The sequence below is a fragment of the Typopeltis vanoorti genome, chromosome 18, assembly GCF_054136105.1.
Source record: "Typopeltis vanoorti isolate ZY-2024b chromosome 18, IOZ_Tvanoo_1.0, whole genome shotgun sequence".
In the NCBI taxonomy this organism is placed as follows: Eukaryota; Metazoa; Arthropoda; class Arachnida; order Uropygi; family Thelyphonidae; genus Typopeltis; species Typopeltis vanoorti.
In genome coordinates, this window is record NC_143566.1 from 44901877 (window position 1) to 44917264 (window position 15388).

General features: G+C 37.4%; 1 protein-coding gene across 1 annotated transcript in view; it reads right to left on the minus strand.

The window, feature by feature from the left end:
* The window catches only part of LOC150096624 (CD109 antigen-like), a 930782-nt gene that overhangs the window by 542942 nt on the left and 372452 nt on the right, over positions 1 to 15388 (minus strand). Inside the window, exon 15 of the mRNA XM_090407963.1 lies at positions 4521 to 4670. Within this exon, the coding sequence (XP_090264089.1) occupies positions 4521 to 4670 (150 nt within the window). The remainder of the gene's footprint in view (positions 1 to 4520; positions 4671 to 15388) is intronic.

Genomic DNA, 15388 nt, shown 5'->3' on the forward strand with positions numbered 1-15388 from the left:
ACAATAATCCATATAACAAATGATCAAAATCCCTTACACAATGGAACCATAACCTATTTTTTCCTCCATACCAAAATTCTCCACATCATTCCAATTCACTTTACAAGAATGCAGTACAACCTTAAACTTCAGGTTCATGTTTACTACTACCATCATTTCACTCTGACGTTTCTCATCTTCCCCTACCTGCTTCAAAATTCACCAACAAATGTATACTTTGCATTCCATCCTTGCCATCCAAATTACAGACACTTATGATTTCAAATTAGGCTGCTTGGAAGGATAAAAGAGAATAGTGTGACAGGAAGGGTAGTCAGTGTGTTGCCTAGGTATGACTGTGGTGAAATGAGGCGGAGAGCAAAGATTATGAATGATACGCTGGCTGAAATGTGTGAGGAGATGGGAGTACAGTTTGTTAATGTGTGTGGAATGAGTTTGAAGGAAGGAGTGAGCTGTATGGGAGCGATGGACTGTATTTGAGTGGTTATGGTGTGAGTCGCTTGGAGAGACTGCTGCTGGAAAGTAGAGAAGTGAATAGAGAGAATGAATGAGATCGAGAGGGGAGTGAGGTGGAAAAGCAGGAGAGTAAGACAGGAGAGATTGAAGAAGTGGATATGAATGGGGAAGTGAGAGGTATGAGTATAGAAAATGAGAGAATGGGTGTGCAAGAGGAGCAGGGAAACGGGGAGGCTCAGGGTGGACAGGAGTACACAGCATGAGAAAGGTGGATGCTCCAAGAGGAGGTGAGAGCATGTGTGGGCAGGAAAGGAATGGGATGACCAGGGATCAAGAGGAAACAGTTGGAATTGAAAAGGGTTCTAAAATGAAGAAGCAGAAAGGGAAATGGCCCCAGTCGAGCTTGGAGAGATCACATCGAGTGAGTAGTATCAGTGGAACTAGCTGTAGATCCAGAAATGACCTGTTGTGTTTGTATACAAATGCTAGAAGTATAAGAAACAAGGCAGATGAAATGGTTGCATAAACTGCGTCTGTTCACCCAAAGATTGTCGGAATAAGTGAGACATGGTTGGAAGAGGATGACATCCTGACAGGAATAGAGATGGAAGGGTATGATGTGTTTCATGAGAATAGAAGGGGTAAAAGGGGAGGGGGGGAGTGCTATTGATGACAGAGAAAGAGTTATGTCCATACAAAGTAGAGATAGAGTGCTAGTGGTTTGAGGCAGTATGGTGCGAGATAGAGGTGAATGGAATCAAATACTTGGTGGGATGTTGTTATAGACCAGGTAATGTGGATGGTGGTGATAGTGAAACGTATAGTCAAATTAGCCAAGCAAATAAGAAAAGGGTGATCATTATGGGTGATTTTAATTATGGCAATATAAACTGGAATGATGAGATAGCAACTGGAAGTAACGAAAATGAGTTTCTTGAGTTTTTGAGGGATAACTACTTCAGACTTTATGCAACAGAGGGCACACGAGGATTAAGGGTCTTGGATTTGGTTATCTCATCAGAGGATGTAATTATAAATGAGGTGTCAAATCATCCACCAATTGGTGAGAGTGATCATGAGGTGATTACCTGGGTGTTTGACAGAAGTGCAAAGACCCTGGTGAGAAAAGGGTATATGTGGAATTACAAGGGGGGGGGGGGCGATCATGAAGAGCTCAGGAGACGGCTTGCGGGTGTAGCACGGAATGAGGAGTTAGCTGGAAAAGAGATCAATGCAGGTTGGGGGATTTTCAAAAACTATCTAGTAGATGCAATGCCATATCTAAATGTATTCCAAGGGTGAGAAGGTTAAATAAGGTAGATGTGAGATGGATGAATAAAGAGATTAAGCATGCGATACAGAGAAAAAGGGCATTGTGGAGGCAGCATAAGAGAAGTGGAAATAACCAATTTCATGAGGTCTACAAAGACCAGGCAAGGAGGGTGACTTGGTTAGTGAGAGCAGCTAAAGAGAGGTATGAACAGCAGTTAGCTAATGAAGTCAAAAAGAATCCTAGGGATTTCTTTCGATATGTAGCCAGCAAAAGAAAGAATGATTATGGAAGGATGACATTGATAGGAAAAAATGGTATAAAGACAGCTGTTGCAGAATGTGTGGTGGAGATACTTAATGAGGAGTTCATAAAGATCTTTCAATCTTGTGAATGTGACTTCACGGAGAGACTGAGAGCAGTTGATGATGGCGAGGAGAGATTGACTGTAAGTGAGCAAGAGGTGTTTGGGGAGTTGAGTAAACTAGATATTAATAAGGCTGTGGAACTTGATAATATATCACCAAGTATTCTGAAGGAATGTGACAGGGAGTTGACACCTTCCTTGACTTATTTTTTAATAAGAGTCTTGCATTCGGTCAAGTTCTTAAGGGGTGGAAGGAGGGCAAGATTGTGGCACTTCATAAAGGAGGTGATCGAACTCAATTCAATAGAATGCTGCTGTTATTAACCCATTTTTGTATTCTAGCTCTTGCCAACCTCTTTGATACCTTAACACAACACTTCTAGATACAGAGGTTGGCGTATAATTTATATCCTCAACCTAATCACAACTTTTTTTGGGAAGTGGAGAAACTTTTACCCTCTTTCCATTCATATGGAACTCATGATGTAGCAAGAGTTGTTAAACAGGTATGCAAAGGCCATTGTTCATCTCCCTAGAATATTCTCTTAAGACATGCAGTGATATGTTAAGTCCTACAGCATTATTGAGATCGTTTACTTAATTCCTCATATGCCTCTTCTTTGCTTACTAACAGTTCATCCTCACTTTTAATGATATCACACTCATAAGAATTAAACATGCTTATAAACTGCTCACTGAACACCTTGACTATGTTCTCCTCAGCAGTTAATTATTATCATATCATCACCATTACCATCATCTTGCTATAATTAATATTTCTTCTACTTGTCAGGAGTTTTCTTGGTCTTATTTGCCAATTTCTGACAATAATTACTCTTTTGCTGTCCTTACCTTCCTGGTTGGCAATCTTGACCATCATTTTAATTAGCATTATTATTATTGTCATTACAGATTATTGCCTTTATTCATCATGCGCTGCTTCCAGTTCCTGGTCCTTCCAGGTTTCATGCTTAATCCCTTCATTCGTCAATTTGACACCTACCTTATTCAGTCTTTTAACCTTCAGAATACATTCAGAGAATAATGCTGTTTAACAGCCCTAGTTAGTATTCAAGCATCATTAATCTCTCTTCTGCTTAACTCCTCTTTCTGCACAATGCTACAACATGTCTTTCAAACTTCTCATAATCAATGTTCTTGCAGTTACATATATATTATTTCCTTAAGGAAGTCTTCATAAGGTTGGCTATAATGCAGGTAATCACCTCATGATCTATCTCGGCAACTGAAGAGAAATATGACACCCATTTACAAACACATCTTCTGATGATATGATCAGATCTAAGACTCTTGATCCTCATGTGTGCTCTGCTATATACTGCCTAAGATAATTATCTCTAAAGAACTCAAGAAACTCATTTTCCTTATTCAGAAATGCTATCTTTTCATTCCATATCTATATTACAGAATTAAAATCACTCCTAATGATTACCTTTAGATTTTTCACTAACCAAAACCTTTTGGTACTGGGTCTGTGAATTTGTCTATACATACATATAAATCCTTTCTGTATAGAGTTTGTCTATACATACTGCATGTTCATCACAACCCTGGCACACTGCAACATCCAACTAAATATTTATTCCTATTAACCTTGACTTCACACTATATTGTCTCTAAATCATTATCACTGTTTTCCCTGATTGCATCCACACCTTGAACAGACATAATTCCTTTCCTATCAACAGCACCCCTCCCCCTTATCCCTTTTTGTCCTTCCTATTCTCCTATATATTCCTACAGAATTAGGAATTAGGATATCATCTAACATACTTGACTTATTCCAACAATTTTGTTGGTATAAGTCAAGGCCAGGCAGCCTGGTTGGCCGAGTGGTTAGCATATCCACTCTCCAGCTAAAAGGTTGCAGGTTTGAATCCAAGCCGTGGCCATGGATGTTTGTGACTGTATGTGAAAATACTAGGTGGTGGTGGGCAGTTGCATTTTGTTGTAGTTGGTGGATTGAGTGCTGAAGACAGAGAGTTGTGGAGTGGGTTCCCTCCTTTGATGAGTCATTGGACTCCTTGGAGGTGTCACATAATAATAATAATTTTGGGGCAGATATACTCAATCAATGAAATAATTGTTGAAGCATGTAACACTAAACAGCTAAGACTATGAGAAAAGTAATATCGTATCAGTGGATTGCTTATGTTCAATCCTGGTTTTCCTGGAATAGAAGGTAAGGGGAACTAGCATAGGCACTTTATATTTGAAATTAAATGTAAATTTTGCTGTTGATTTTGGCTGAGAAGAGAAAATAAGCAATAAATGTAGAAAAACATTAAGTTGAGATACACTAAATTAGAATTTCATTTATCTTATTAATAACAAATAAAACAGTCCAGATTTATTTAAGAACAACAACAACCAGTTTTAATAAATGTTGTTTTCAAAAATACTTACATCTTTCTGAGTAACATCATTGCCCTTCTTTAGTTCTATACTCTTTTGATCCATACCCAATATCGCAACAAATGACTTTGGAAGTGTTTTCATCTTAAAATTAATACGTGTTCCAGGTTTTGCTTCCTTAGTATTAGTTTCAATAGTTATCTGAAATTTAAATATGAAACAGCCATATATATATATATATATAAGTTTATGAAAAGACTTTTTTTAAAAAATTATTATTTTTATTAAAATTGCTTGAGAATCTTCATGCAGTCAAAGACTCATGGCATGAAAGTTGCGTTGTACACACAATACCTATCATTCATTGTATTCATCAATATATTACTCACAACTGCTTCAATCACTTTCATTTAGCAATCTTTCAAAATAATTACCTCAAATATCCAGAATACCTTTATCATCAGTGATTCCTTTTACAATACTCTTTCCTCTATTTCTAAGCTGTTTTTAATAACCTTCAGAACATTTTAACGTTAAATATCTGTGTTGCATTCTTACTAAAGGAAGATTTGGTAAGGATGTGGAAGATAAATATCAGAATACTTATATTTTCTTAAGGTATCTGCTAATTACCTTGCTAGAAAGTTTTGATATGCTTTCTTCTTTTCCAGACTGCCTGTAACTTGTTGGTCTACCATGAAGTTCTGATTTTTCTATCCTTAGAAAGCAGCTTTCCAACATGTCTCCCAAGCTGATCAATGTTTTCTGAAGCATTTCCCACTGAGACTTCAAGATTTGGTTTTTGTTTTCCAACCCATGCATTTTTTTTCTTCAATAATATTCGATATTTGAGTCTGAATGTCACCACTTCAATTTTAATTTTGATTTTTTTAAACTTTCTGATTTATTTTTCTTATCAACATAATATTCATTTCCATCCTGTTTAAAACTTTCAAAACTAAATCCTTGTATACTCTTGTATCTTGAATCATTAGGAAGATATCACTTTCAACAATAACAAAAAATAACACAAAGTCAATAAAACTTTGTATCTTCTTTCTTCTTTCATTCTGTTTTTCTAAAGGCAGTTTGAAATGTTGCATTTAGCTAATCTATGAAATCTGTATTGAAGGTTAAAGTAATTTATCATCTCTGTCTTCTGGACAGTGTTTGCATTTTGAAGTAATACCAGCCACTGAATTAGAAACTCTGCAGAAATTAGTGGTTTCGGTATAGACATGAAACTGCCAATACAGATCCTCTTCAATTCCCTGCACATAGTTTGGTGAGGTATGGGTCAAGAAAAGCCTTCATTATGTGCTTCAGTCAATTACTGCACACAGGAAATCTGTCTGTGCAAGTTTTCTCAGATGAGAGCAATTTCATTCCTGACAGACTGTCTTAGGGCCACAGTTGCACTCTTAGACAAGCAATGTGGGTTATTTTCCGACTGATTAAACACCTCGGATATCACACCTTTCGAGGAATCGGTCAGCTCTGCTGTTTTCAAAATCATGGCTGCAGCCAGATGGGCACTCACAATAAGCCCTTTATTGAATTCTGAAAAATCCTTTGTTTTTGCCATTGTGATCAACACTACTGACAATTACTGACCAGCAGCATTCTTTAATAGCTGCCTAGAACATGTGGTATTGCATTCATTATAGGCAATGCATTCCTACAAAGTTTTGCAGCATTTGGATCACTGGTTGGAGCTCCCCAATATCTTAAACACAGGGATACTTTAATTTTGATCACCTGTATATGTGTGTGTGTGTATATATATATATATATATATGTATATATATGTTAAAGATACCAAGCAATTTTTAACCTGGTTTTACTCCATTTCCTAAGTAAAATATATATATATGAGGGTGGTTGAAAAGTTCTCTGCCTAACAATGAAAAAACAAATTTATAATTTCAAAATTATTTTTATTTTTCAACATAACCTCCCATAAGACTAATACATTTATTCCAGCGATGCTCCGAGAAGTGATTCTTAGTAAGATCTGCAAAATACCCCTCTACAGCTGAAATCACCTCTTGATTCGAAGAAAAAGGTGACCAGCGAAGAAGAGTTTTAGTTTTGGGAAGACTGCTGTGAGCAATTACAAATGTACCAACTTAGAAAACAAAAATCTTGCTGATAGTGTTGCCATCTATGGCTGAGGCCGAGAACTCTTCAGACCACCCTCGTATACACACACACACACCATCCACTGAATCAGAAGCTTTTATTTTATTGAGTGGTTTCTGTATAGGCATGTGACTGCCAACACTGATTGCTACAGTGTGTGCAGCAATCGGTGTCGCAGTGCAGCAATCAATTACTGCACACAGTAGTGTGCACACACACACACTGCGCACTACTGCAGAAGTTCAGTACACAAACAGAAGCCTCTCATACAACAGTGAGCTTGTTTCTGACAGACTGTCTTAGGACTTCAGTTATGTCTCTTTGACAAGCAATGCGAGTTCCCCCCCCCCCACTTATTAAATACCTGGGATATCTTAGCTTTTGAGAAACTGGCCAGCTCTGCTGTTTTCAAAATCAGGGCTTCAGCCAGATGGGCATCCACAATAAATTCTTTATCAAACTCCAAAAGATCCTTTGCTTTTCCCATTGTGATCAACACTACCTGACAATTACTGACCAGCAGCATTCCTAAATAGTTACCTAGAACATGTGATGATGCCAGTGACCAAGTATTTTGCATATATGCTGCATAAGTGATGTTTATGTACATCTGCATAGAGGTTTCTAATTCAGTGTCTGGTATGTGTAATCTATTTCAGCTATTGTTATTTGGAAAACACCATATCATCAGAATTTGGTAAACAAAACTCCTTTAAGTTTACCCTTGAAGGAGTTTGTCACTGCCAGGGATCTATTTAGTATGAAATTAACTAATTTTCTTTTCTTTTAAGCTTACACGGTGATCCGAATGCATTTTTGAAAATTATGGAGACAACTACCGTGTTTGAATAAAAACTTTAGTTTAATATAACTAAAATCAACATTCGACGTTTCGACCTTTATGTCAAGGTCATCTTCTGGAGCACACAACTATACACAGAAAACAAGCTACACTACAATCAAAATGGTTTGTTAAAGATACTGACCAACTGCTATAACAATTGTTGGCCTGACCTCTGGTGAAAAAAAAAAATTATACATCAATGCTAAAGTCCTATTATTAGTGTTATCTGTTGGTTGTAGAAATACATTGGGTGCAACAACAAGTATCTATCTATATACATATATTAACATCATGATTATACTTGTACATTCCAGCCAGTTGGTATGGAATGGTTTCTAATACTAGCTGAAGATTGGCTAGAGTCCTGACTTATGCTGGATCTTATATATTAGGTAGGCTGAATGTGTGCCATCCAGATCCTTGGAATTTTCATGCCATCTTCGTTGTTGATATTTGGGTGGTTTATCAGGATTTTGCAGGCTTCCTTAAATTTCCTTTCATACCAGGTTTTTGTGTGGCGTAAAGAGCAGGTGCTTTTCCAGTTGATTTGATGTAAGGTTGAGCGCGTGGTCTGAGAGGACTGCTTCACCATAATGGTTATATTTAATGTGTCTAATGTGTTCTTTCTTGCGTATAGGGATTGTCCATCCTGTTTCACCAATGTATGGTAAGTTACAGGTGCAGCAGATGCAATAGACTCCAGGATGTGCTAATGGGAGGAGAGGATCCTTAGAGGAGTTGAATATGGTTTTAAGTTTAGTGGGTGGTTTAAAGGTGGCATTAAGGTTATAATGTTGTAGGATTCTGTTGATTTTTTCTGATAACCCTTTAATGTATGGGATGGCTATGGTTTTACTGTAATCTAGATTCGTTTTTGTTGTTGTTTTATGGAGTATTTTATTAATAGTATTTTTGTTATAGCCATTATTTATGAATGTGTCGCTGATGATTTTTAGTTCTTGTTTCAGGGCTTGCTGGTTAGAGCAAATTGTTGTAGCTCTGTTTTTAAGGGTGTTAATGACTCCATATTTTTGTCATGGGTGGTGGTATGAATTAGCATGTATATATTGGCCAGTGTGTGTCGGTTTTCGGTAGACCGTGAAGGATAGACTGCCTGAAGGAAGACGTGTGACTAGTGTGTCTAGGAACAGAAGCGAATTTTGATTTTCGATTTCGATGGTAAATTGTATGCGTTCGTATTGTTTGTTCAGGTGTCTAAGGAATGTGTTTAGTGTTTGTCGCCCATGCGGCCAGATCGCGAGCATGTCGTCAACGTATCTAAGCCAGACTGTCGGTCTTAGTGTGGCAGAATCAAGAGCCCTTTGCTCAAAGGTTTCCATGTACAAATTGGCGATTGGGGGGGGGGGGGAGATAGTGGTGAGCCCATGGCTGTACCTTCTTTCTGTAGGTAAAATTTGTTTTGCCACATGAAGTAACCGGACTGTAGCACGTGGGCAAAGAGGGCCGTAATGTGGAAATTTGTTCTGTAGTAGTAGAATTGTGTCATTGATGGGGACATTAGTGAAAAGGGCAGAAACGCCGAAACTGACTAATAAGTCATCTTTGTCGAGTGTTATGTTTTTAATTTTGTTTATAAAGTGTTGTGTGTTTTTTATGTAGGAGGGGGAATGACCTACCAACTCCTTGAGTGTTGCCGCTAATTTCTTGGCTAAGTGGTAATTGGGACTGTCTATTCCTTCCACGATTGGTAGAAGGGGCACATTTTGTTTGTGTATTTTCGGGACCCCATATATTCTGGGGGGGGGGCGTAGTGGGGTTTGAGTTTTTTAACCATGTCTGGTGGCCAAGAAGTGAGGGACTTGAGTAGTTTCTCTGTTTTATCCTTTTTGTTGGGTTATAATTTACCAGCTTATATGTGTTGTTATCAGCTACTAGTTGATTCATTTGAAGTACATATGTTGACTTATCAAAGATGACAGTGGCACTGCCTTTATTCGATTTCGTTATTATTATGTTTTGTTTGGCTTTTAATGACTTAATTGCTGCTAGTTCTGTTTTTGTGAGGTTGTTCTGTATGGTTTTCTTAGTGTTCAGGACATTACTAGTTTCTAGTCATATTTTATCTGCTATATTGTTAGGTAGGACCTGATGCCTCTTTCTATGTGGTAGATAAAATCCAATTTGTTTACCTTTTTAGGTAATATTGCGTAGTTAAGTCCTTTATTCAGTAGCGTAAGTTCGCCGTTGTTCAGGGTGTGGCTTGATAGGTTGATCACATGGTTCTTGCTTGCAGGTGGTTGGTCTAATTGGTCTAACTAATTTTCTCCTGCAGGAGTTTTGAGATCTAAAGCCATATTGTCCAATCAGTTCTTCAAATGGATGCTTACTGCCTATCAAGGCACTGAAGTCCCAATAACTAATTCATTGTGAATGCCTTCATTTATTACAGAATCTACTATGCTGTAGAAGTCATCAACTTCAATATCAATACGACAGCTTGATGGCCATTAATGTACCTTCTGATGTTTTAATTTTCAAAAATGGTGTATGTGTTTAGAGTATCTGTTTGGTTTCTATTTGTGTTTGATCAAGAATCCCACACAGTAGTTTCTCCAATATGATAAAACACGTTTCCATTCATCAAGTCAATTATCTGCTTTGAGTTTCTCCTTACTTCTCTAAGCTGTCTCATTTCATTATCTCCAGATCTAGTCTGTCATCAGTTTGAGCATTCTTACATTTAGAGTTGGCATAAATATTTTCAAAGATTTTGAAAAGATTTTGCATTAGCAATTTTAGGTAAGTGTGTTCTCGAGTTTAGAGGCAGTAGCGTATTTTCCTGGCCATCTATCTAAGAAACTCACATGATCCACATACTGTATGTTAGTAAAACCAATATGATAAGATTGATGAATTGTATTTTGACTTTATTCAGGCAGATTAGACCTATTCTCCCATGATGACCCAATCAATGTTGGTAGGGTGCATGTGTGTGTGTGTGTTCTTAGAATTTTATCCTAGTGAAAAAAAAACAACAATAAAGTATGCATAAGAAATAACTAAATATCATTCTACCATAGTCACTTTCCCACATCTAGACACAATAAAAAAATTTTCATAAATCTCTTTTGGCTGTTTCTGTCAGTCTCCCCTCTCATATTTCCATTTTGTTTTCATTAATTATACTTCACATTCTTTTAGAACCTCTCAGGGGACCCTGTAACCCCTAGAGAGCGCGTCCACTGGGTGGCGGATAGGGGAGCCCACCATGTGTGTGTGTGTGTACATGCGCGCGCACGTGTGTGTGTGTGTGTGTGTGTGTGTATATATAGTGGGGTGGTCCGAATATACTGAATAAGGACTCGTGGACCAACAGGGCCATAAGGGGCAATCATCTTGATTGTAAGGGAAGCGGCACTCCCATGGACCCCTAGCTGAATCTATCCTTTCCTCCTTCTACTTTGAGGAAGATCCACTTACTTTAATCTTTCCTATAAGGCCTTATCAGCCAACTCTTCTTACTCTATGACCCTTATGCTATTAGAGTACTCGAGGGTCATGGGTCTTTTCATTTCTGGCCTTACAACTATGCCCTCTCTATAAACCTTACTATATTTCTTCTATAATCTACTCTTTCCCCTTCATTATACCCTATTCCTCCTATGGGTTTAAATTCGGAAGAAGGCTAGTTCAGAAGCCTTAAAGTAGCAGCCCTACCACTGAACTATTCCATCGTCAGGCTAGTCCCCTGACATGGAGAACATAATCCTACTTGTAAGCTGACAGAAAAAGATAATCGGATTGAATCTATGGGAAACGACCCTGGAATGGAAAAGGGAAAACGAAAATGGAAACGACAAAATATAATACACATAGCAAACTGGAATGTAAGAGGAATAGCATATAAAGAAATAGGATTAGACCAGTTACTATTTGAAAGAAATTTTAAAATAGCAGTAATCACTGAAACAAAAAAGAAATTAAAAGGAACTATGAGAACTGAAAATTTTAATGTGATATACAGTGGAGTCGACAGAGACCAAGGAGCACAAGCAGGAGTCATGATATGGATACATCAAAACAGTTAAAACATTATAAATTATGGAATGAAAGAATAATAGAAGCTAGAATAAAAATAGATAGAGGCTATTTAACAATAATTGGTTTATATGCCCCAGAAGAAGGAAGAGAACAGGATAATATTGATTTTTATATTCAGCTACAACACATATATAATAAAATAAATAAAAATGACTACATAATTTTAGCAGGAGACTGAAATGCAAGAATTGGAAACAAGAAAATTAATAATAATATAGGAATACATGGAGAACACACTCTAAACAGAAATGGTAAAAAATTGATTGACTTTGTAGTTTATAATAACCTAAATATAATGAATTCCTTCTATAAACATAAAGACATACATAAATATACTTGGGCAGCAAGAGGATGGAAATCAATATTAGATTACTTCATATTAAATGAAAAGACATCAAAATTTTCACCAGATGTTAGAGTTCACAGAGGATATGAAATAAGCAGTGACCACTTCCTTGTTAAGATAAAATTAAGATTACCACCTAAATGGCTACAAGTAACAAGAACAGAAAGAAAAATTGAAACATTTGTTTATAAAACTAGACTATTGAATGACACAAATGTACAATGGCTATATGAACAAAGAATTAACCAATATCTAGATAAAATAAAACAAAACGAAGAAATAGAAATAGAATGGCTTAATATAAAAACGATACTAAATGCAGCAGCAAATGAAAGCTTAGGAAAGACCAAAAAATTCAATGAAAGAAAAAAACTGAAGATCTGGGATGATACAATCAAAGAAATAATTAAAAAGAAAAAAGAAGCCTATCACAAATGGTTAAGCAGTAAAAGATTAGAAGATGAAATAGAATATAAAAGAATAAGAGCCATAGCTAAAAGAGAAGTCAGAAAAAGACAGAGAATCATGGAATAAATTTGTTTCTAATTTAGAACATGTCTTATTTTATATAAATCATGTTCTAAATTAGAAACAAATTTATTACAAGTAGCATAATCGAGAGCAAAGAAATCGAGCAGAATGTGAATGAAAAGTAGGTAGTGTAGTAGGTTTGAAACATCATGAAGTTTTCAAAGATGGTGTTAACTGGGAGGATAAATGTTGAGCAAGAGTAGGTAGTTTACAGAGCGAGAGAGATGCACTGAAAGAAGTGGAAAGTATCAGGAACGAGCTGAAAAGCGTGAAAGACAAGATGAAGTGAGTAGAAACAATGAATGCAAAGTGAATCAGAGTAGGAGTGAGAAAGAATTATGGAAATGATAAGAAGGAAGAGAATAGGAGAACCAGCAAAGGAAAGGGAATGAGAGAAAGGTAAGACAGTGCTGGAACCAGATATGGAGAGATGAGACAAAAAGTAAGTGAGGGAACAAAGAAAGAAAGCATTAAAGGAGAGAGAGAGAGAGAGAGAGAGAGAGAGAGGGATGCAGGTGAGCAAGGAAGAAACAGAGTGGTAATAGGTGTGATGTATGGAGACTTGATGATATGCCAGAGGAGTGTTTGCCTGGAGGAAAGATAGATAGTGTGACTATGGCAATTTAGCAAAATGAAATGGTGGATGAGATGACTGTCATTGTGGTCACAAATGACTTCCAGTGTGAAAAGGGTGGCAAAAGATCCAAGGTTCATTCTTGGGATTGTACAGAAGAAGACTAAGAGAGGGAAGACAGTGAGTGTTTTGCTCAGGTATGATAATGCAGAGCTGCAGAGAAGAGCATCAGTAATGAATAATATAATAGATGAATGTGCCAAAAGAGAGGCTTGGAGAGAATCTGAGGAGAACTGTATGCGAGAGAGAGATGGCTTGCATTTGAATGAGGAAGTAGATAGGCATCTGGAGAGAATGTTATTCTCTGAACAAGTTAGTGTGTCAGTGCAGGGGGGAACTAGAATTATCAGGATGAATGGCAACAGGAGTGGGCCCATGTGGGAATAGGCACTTGGAAGAAGAGGAATACATCAGATAATGCAAAATCCAGTGAATAATGATAGGTATATTTGGCCTGGTTGACCGAGTGTAGCCAAAAGGATGCAGGTTCGAATCCTGCCATGGGCATGGATGTTTGTGATTGTCTGTGAAAATACTAGAAGGTGACCAGTAGATGGCATTGGTGTAGATGATGATGATGGCAGTTGCAATTCTCTGTAGTTGATGGATTGAGTGGTGGAGACAGAATTGTAGAGTAGGTGCCCTCCCTTAACAAGTCTTTGGACTCCTTGTAGGTGTCGCACAATAATAATAATAATAATATAGAAATGGTAACAACGTCGATTCTTTATACTAATGCCAGGAGTATTGGGAATAAAGGAGCTAAATTGGTAGCACTGAAAGCATTCAGGCTGTCCAAAGATTATTGGATTCCTGAGACATAGTTGACAGAAGATGATATACTGACAGGAATAAAATTAGCAGTATATAGCATCATTTTAACAAAATAGTAAGGGTAAATGTGGTGGTGGAGTACTGCTCATGATAAGTGATGACTTATGTCCTCCTCTCAGAGTGAAGGATTAGGAAAACAATGGCACTAATGGTTTTGAAAGGATATGGTGTGAGCTAGAGGTAGACAGGAAAGGATATTTAGTGGAGTGTTGCTATAAGCCAAAAAACATAAAGGGTAAAGAGGAGAAAATGTTTAGGTAGTTGAGCTTGGCAGGTACAAAAAGAATTATTGTTATGAGATTTTAACTACAGAAGTATAAAATGGGAAGAGAAAAACTATGTGCAGAAGTAAGGGAATGGAATTTCTGGAATTCTTGAGGGACAAATGTCTTAGACAACATGTAGTAGAAGGGACACAAGGTTCAAGCATTTATGATTTGGTTATAGCCTCTGAGGAGCTGATGATAACTGAGATAACATCTTTGCTCACAGAGAGTGACTATATAGTTTTGACTTGGAAGAAATGTATGCGGAATCATAAGGAAAGTAATTATCACAGTCTTAGATATCAGCTTGGGACAGTTCCATGGCTGGAGGAATTGAAATGGTGAGATATTATCAGTGTTTGGGAATTTGTGAAGAAATATTTACTAGCAGAGCAAGTTGTATGCTTCGAGAGAAGGAAACAACACAATCTGGTGTAAAGTGGATGACCAACACTATCAAACGTGAACTGCAGGTGAAAAAGGAGTTATGGAAGAGATATAAGGAGAGGGGTAGAGAGTAGATGCATGAATAATAAAAGAATCAAGCCAGGAGAGTGACCAGTATGGTATGGAAAGCAAAACTGGAATATGAAGAGATTGGCCCTAAGATCGAAAGAAAATCCTATGGAGTTCTTTTCATGCAGGCCTGGTTGGCCGAGTGGTTAGCGTATCCACTCTCCAGCCAAAAGGCTATGGGTTCGAATCCTGTCATGAGCATGAATGTTTGTGATTGTCTGTGAAAAATACTAGTGATGGTGGACAGTAGATGGTGTTGGTGTAGATGATGCGGTTCGCTGTAGTTCATGGATTGAGAGGTGGAGATGGAGTTGTAGAGTAGATGTCCTCCCTCGATGAGTACAGGACTCCCAGGAGGTGTCAAGTAATAATAATAATAATAATTATGTGGCCGGTAGGAGGAGAAATTATTGTAGAAGAATGAAACTGCTGGATAAAAATGGGAATGGAGTGACTGATGCAAAGTACATAGTGGAGTCATTCAATGAATACTTTATCATGGTATTTCATCCTGGAGAAGTAGGTTTTAATACTACAGGGAGGGATAGGGCAGGTTTGAGGTTTAGAAATGCAAGAAGAGAGAGTGTGTTTCAAATACTAAGTACTCTGGATTTCAATAAAGCAAGAGGACTAGATGGGATTTTGCCATGTGTTTGGAGAGATTGTGCTAAGGAATTGAGATATATTGACCTAGCTTTTCATTGAAAGTCTGGCCACGAGAAAGGTGTCCAAGGAGTGGAAGGA